General features: G+C 33.8%; 1 protein-coding gene across 1 annotated transcript; it reads left to right on the top strand.

The window, feature by feature from the left end:
- Positions 1-2627: 2627 nt before the first annotated feature.
- On the top strand, positions 2628-5295 carry LOC127239212 (serine/threonine-protein kinase PCRK1). The gene is made up of 4 exons (XM_051257252.1): positions 2628-3319; positions 3520-3786; positions 4336-4458; positions 4533-5295. The coding sequence occupies exons 1-4, from the start codon at positions 2942-2944 to the stop codon at positions 5031-5033; spliced, it is 1269 nt and encodes a 422-aa protein (XP_051113209.1). The 5' UTR covers positions 2628-2941; the 3' UTR covers positions 5034-5295.
- The last annotated feature ends 250 nt before the right edge of the window (positions 5296-5545 follow it).

Genomic DNA, 5545 nt, shown 5'->3' with positions numbered 1-5545 from the left:
GGAAATTGTTTCCTGTAGGATCGATGGCTCGGGTTCCTGTAACCAAATAATACTCACTAAGAATATTAATAAGTTAATACAAATTAATTAGAATAATAACAAAAAAGAAGAAGAAAATAATGCTATAATATAACAAAATATCTTGCAGCTCAAATCACAACCAACTCCGCGCAAACTCCAAGTATTCCAACCAGGCAACACCACAAAGGGAAAAATAAGGGTTTCAACACCGAGTAACTCGCAGTCTAACAAAGAACAAGGGGATGAGTTTCGGCAGAACAACTCCGACAACCATCAAGAAATAACACAAAGACACACAGTTTCGCACCAAGCGACTTCCACCCCCTGAAAACCCACGAACACCCATTGATTTATATAGCCAATGCAAGATTGGGGATAAGGCCAAGTAAGGGGAAAATAAACATACCTTATCGCTAGGACAACAAAATTGGAACAAGAAGACGTTTGAATGGAGCCGTAGAGGATGTTGCTAAGGTTTATTGCATTTTCATCACAACATAAGAAGAGGAAGAAGCGAGACCAGTTCGGTTCAGTTAGGGTGAGTTAGTGGGATTATAAATCATAACGGGTCGGGTCAATCGCAAAAGGATCGGGTCGGGTCTAGACTTGGATCGGGCATAAATAAAACCCAATACAGACACTTTCGGACATCGAAGAACTGTGCATTTCTTTCCATTACAAGAAATTATCAATTTTGTAACGAGGTTTTTTTGTTCCTAAATTCACTTTTTCCATTACTAATTATATTAGAGACGGAATTAGAGATGAAATTATCGTTAGCTACATGAACTTTAGGAACATAATTCCGTTACAAATATACTATTTTTTTTGTAGTGTTCTCAATATTTCCGTATATGTATTTCCTTGCAACTGCTCGGCTTTTTACCGCAGTTGGCCATCATCTTTTATTTATTTATTTTATATGAAAAAATTTAATAGTTTTTTAAATTAGTATATTTGAAAAATTAAATTTAATATTTGTGTAATAATAATTTTTATTAAATCAATAGAGTTTTAATTATTTAAATTTTAAAATTTATGTATATTGCATCCAGTCTTGCACATATATATTTTTAATGAACATATATATTTTAATAAATTATATTATATTATTTATAGCACATTAAAAATTTTTATCCATAAGATCATCTTCAAAGCATATGATTTTTCTCTATTTTTGCAAGGCGGGGAAAAATTAATAGCTCCAACATACCCTGTAAATATACAAATTTCACATTCTCATCGGACAAGGTGCTATAGTATAAGAAGGTGCTATTTTTAATTTTTCTTCAATATATAAATTAATTTATAAATTATAGCTATGTTCTTTTATTAAAATTTTTTCTAACATGTATTTAAAAATAAATTAATATATTATACATTTCTTATTTTTATATTACATACATAATATTTTATTATCTCATATAAAAAATATTCTCAAACAAAATCACAAAAAAAACACGCCCTATATAATTTTGATCTATTTATTTTATTTTTAATATTTTTTTAAAATTATATTTTTGTGTCTTTGATTTTATTTTTTATTAATTTTGTTTTTATTATTTATAAAATAATTTATTTATATTATAATTTTATAATTGATATTTATAGTAAATTATTTATTTATTTAATTAATTATGATTAAATAATTCTAAATTATTTATATGAAATTAAATTAATTGATATTATATTTAATCAAATAATATTGCTTATTTTTATCTACATTTTATATAAATACATTAAAGTTTTATTTTTTAATTTAAATATATATGATTTTTTTTATGATCAAACAACAAAAATAATAAATATAATTTATGCTTGTAATATTTAAAATGTTAATAAAAATACTATTATAAGTTGTGTAAAAATAATAAAATATTGAATGTTATTTGTAAATTTAAAAAGTTAATTTTTTTTGATTTATTTAATAAATTTATATTTATCTTTTACGCAATTATACATAATATTAAATATATATTTTAATTTATATAATTTTTATATAAATATTATTATATTTATAATATAAAATATTAATAAACTATTTTTATTTTTATTTTTATCTTGATTTATATTATTTTTATATAATAATTAATATTTTAAAATAAATAAGTAAAAACAAAATAAACTTTTAAAATTGACGAATATAGTATAAAATAAAATATAGAAAAAATATTAACTCTGAAAAAATTATAAGTTATGGTAAAAAAAAGAATTACTGCAGCGATAGAAATAGAGAAATATACTATAACTATTGCAAAATAAAATTATAAGTTGAATACTCCATTCCATTCCAAAAGTATAATATTATTGTGTTGGATATGAGATACAAGAAATATTGATATTATACAGTGGTTGGTAAAAAATATAAGTAAATGATTTTTTTGCCATTGGGAATATATTAGTGTAAAAAGTAGTGACACTTGTGTAATAATAATAAAAAAAATAGGGATAATTTTATGGTGATATGATTATTTATGAAAATAAAACTATTGTTTTGATACGAATAAAAATGATAAATAAATTATTGTATTGGGACGAAGTTAGTATTATATATATATATATATATATATTTATATAGAAACGATATCAGCTACTTTGGACAAGGGCGCATTTGGAAAATCGCCACCGGAATATTCTCACTTTGAATTATTTCCTAGTGCAAAAACCACTTAGTCAAACTTCCAAGCTTCGCCTGCCTGCCTCGCTTCGTATGTCTTTGACTCTTCCATCCGCCAGCCTCCCTCGATCGCCACCGCCCACCCCACTAGAGCAGGAGGAGGAACAGGAAGAGGAAGAAAAAAGAAGAAGAAGAAGAACCGAAATCGGATAGGGTTTCGTAACGTCGATTTAATTTGTGTGACTAGAAAGGAAAGGAAAGGCAAGGGGAAAATTTGAAAAACCTAAAAAAACGAAAAGGGGAATGAAGTGCTTCCATTTCAGCAGCGGGGACCGCCGCCCCGGCGACGGCGATGGCGTCCTTTCGCGCAAGGTCTCGTGGGCGCGGTCCCTGAGTGTGGCATCCACCAATTTGGACTCGCGCCACTCCGAGGTGGACACGGACTCGCGCCGGGACCTGGCCGACTCGTCCGGGCTGTTCCAGGATTTCCTCTCCCAGGGACGCGCAAATGATCTTCGCGTGTTCACCTTCGCGGAGCTGAAATCGGCGACCCGCGGGTTCAGCCGGAGCCTCATGATCGGAGAAGGCGGCTTCGGCTCCGTCTACCGTGGCCGAGTCAGCGCTGCTGCTGACTCCGAGATGGATGTTGCGATCAAACAGTTGAACCGGAACGGATTTCAGGTATGTTTGTTTGTTGTTTGTCCCATCCATTTGAATTTTTTGTTATGATGATTTGGCTGGCAAGGCATGTTGAGATTATTGTTATACATGATTGGAATCTATCTGTAATTTGAGTTGGATTTGGAATTGGAACTGGAATTTATATATAATGAATGAATGAATGCATGCTGCTGATGCATTCTAGCAATCAAATGAATCAGGGGCACAAGGAATGGATTAATGAAGTCAGTTTTCTAGGCATAGTGAAGCACCTGAATCTGGTCAAGTTAGTCGGATACTGCGCCGACGACGACGAGAGGGGGATTCAGCGCTTGCTGGTTTATGAGTTCATGTGTAATAAAAGCTTGGAGGACCATTTGCTGTCTCGATCAGTGCCAGCCCCGCCTCTCCCGTGGATGCTCAGATTGAGGATTGCCCAAGACGCAGCTCGTGGTTTGGCTTATCTCCATGAACAAATGGAATTTCAGGTAAATATGCCGAGGATAATCAATCAATTGATTTATTTTAACCCAATGAGTGATGATGGCCGACATTGCTTTAATCAGTGCGATAAAATTTAACTTTAAATTCGCTCCATCTGCCGTTCTTGCTAAGAAACTATGGCTCTGAATGGTCCGAGTTCAATGAGGTTTGTCTTTTGGTTAATGCATTTTATATTAAGCTTGAACTTAAATGGATCAAAAGTGGTTTGAAATTATTGCTTCGTGTCTTGTGGAACATTAAGAATGCTCTATCTTCATCCGAAGAAATCTGGCCGGAAACTTCGTTTATTGTATTGACCACCCATGATTACACTGTCATGTAACCTGGTAGGAAAGTTAAAGCACGAAATGATCTGATGTGCAATATAACTTGCTCAGTTTGTTCTAATATCTGTGGAGACGATACCTTGGCGACATGTGCATATGTGTAACATGTTACTACAATCTACAATTGAATAATACCTACGTTGTACATCTGTATGTATGTATGTATATATATATATATAGTGTTGATCTGTCTTGTGTTTTGCGCAGTTGATATTTAGAGACTTCAAGGCTTCAAACATCCTCTTGGATAAAGATTTCAACGCAAAACTCTCCGACTTCGGACTGGCAAGACAGGGCCCTGTAGCCGGACTCGATCATGTGTCCACAGCCGTGAGTTCCATTACCAGATAAACGAAAATAATTTCTTTTCCTTCCATGAAATGTACAGTATGTATGTTCTTCAGGTTGTTGGAACAGTGGGCTATGCGGCGCCGGAGTACATTCACACGGGCAGGCTAACAGCCAAAAGCGACGTATGGAGTTTCGGGGTTGTTCTGTATGAACTTATCACAGGAAGGCGGGTTCTTGAAAGAAATTTGCCTCGCGGAGAGCAAAAGCTATTGGAATGGGTAAGACCGTACGTGTCGGACCCCAAAAAATTCCACCTGATTTTAGACCCGAGGCTGGAAGGAGAGAGCTGTATGAGATCAGCTCAGAAGCTTGCATCCCTTGCCAACAAATGCCTGATGAAGCAGCCGAGATCGCGCCCGAAAATGAGTGAGGTGACGGAGATCCTCGAGAGCATGATCTGTGAAGCAGCGAGCATCCCCAAACAACAAAGTGAGAACCGTAAGAAGGGGTTTGATTTCAGAGAAGTCGTCATGAGGAACCGATCATCCTTAGGGAAGTTAGATTGGAGAAAGTGGGCTTCCACTCCCAGTCTGGTGAGAACCAAAGTAACATGACATTACGACGACGATGACGATGTGGGTTTCCCATTCCTCGACCTTTTTTGTTCTTTCGATGTATAAACGTATCGTGTTGTATGTATGTATGTAGTGCATTCGCCATCCCACGGTTTAGTTGCAACTCCTAACTTTCATTTGGAAACCATATTTTGGGTGGGGGTTTAGTGATCTTATTGCAGGAGATGTTTGAAGCTGTAATGAAATATATTTTAACTTTTTTACCCGAGTGCTGTTGATACCGATATAATACTGAAGAATATCGCTGTATATTTTTATATTTTTATTATTTTCATCAAAAGGAAGAATGATTTTACAATAGATAAAATCTTAATATATTAAAAAACTATACAAAATATTTAAATTGCCCTCGTACTATTACAAATACAAAAATACCCCTATAGATAATATATCTAACAGTCCCCCTTTAAACTGGAGAATACAAATCGTATGATCCAAATTTGTCATATAAAAATTTAATTCGAGGGCTCTAAGAGATTTGGTAAGAATGT

The sequence above is a fragment of the Andrographis paniculata genome, unplaced genomic scaffold, assembly GCF_009805555.1.
Source record: "Andrographis paniculata isolate CXL003 unplaced genomic scaffold, ASM980555v1 Contig77END, whole genome shotgun sequence".
Lineage (NCBI taxonomy): Eukaryota > Viridiplantae > Streptophyta > Magnoliopsida > Lamiales > Acanthaceae > Andrographis > Andrographis paniculata.
This window is presented reverse-complemented; position numbering and strand designations above follow the sequence as displayed.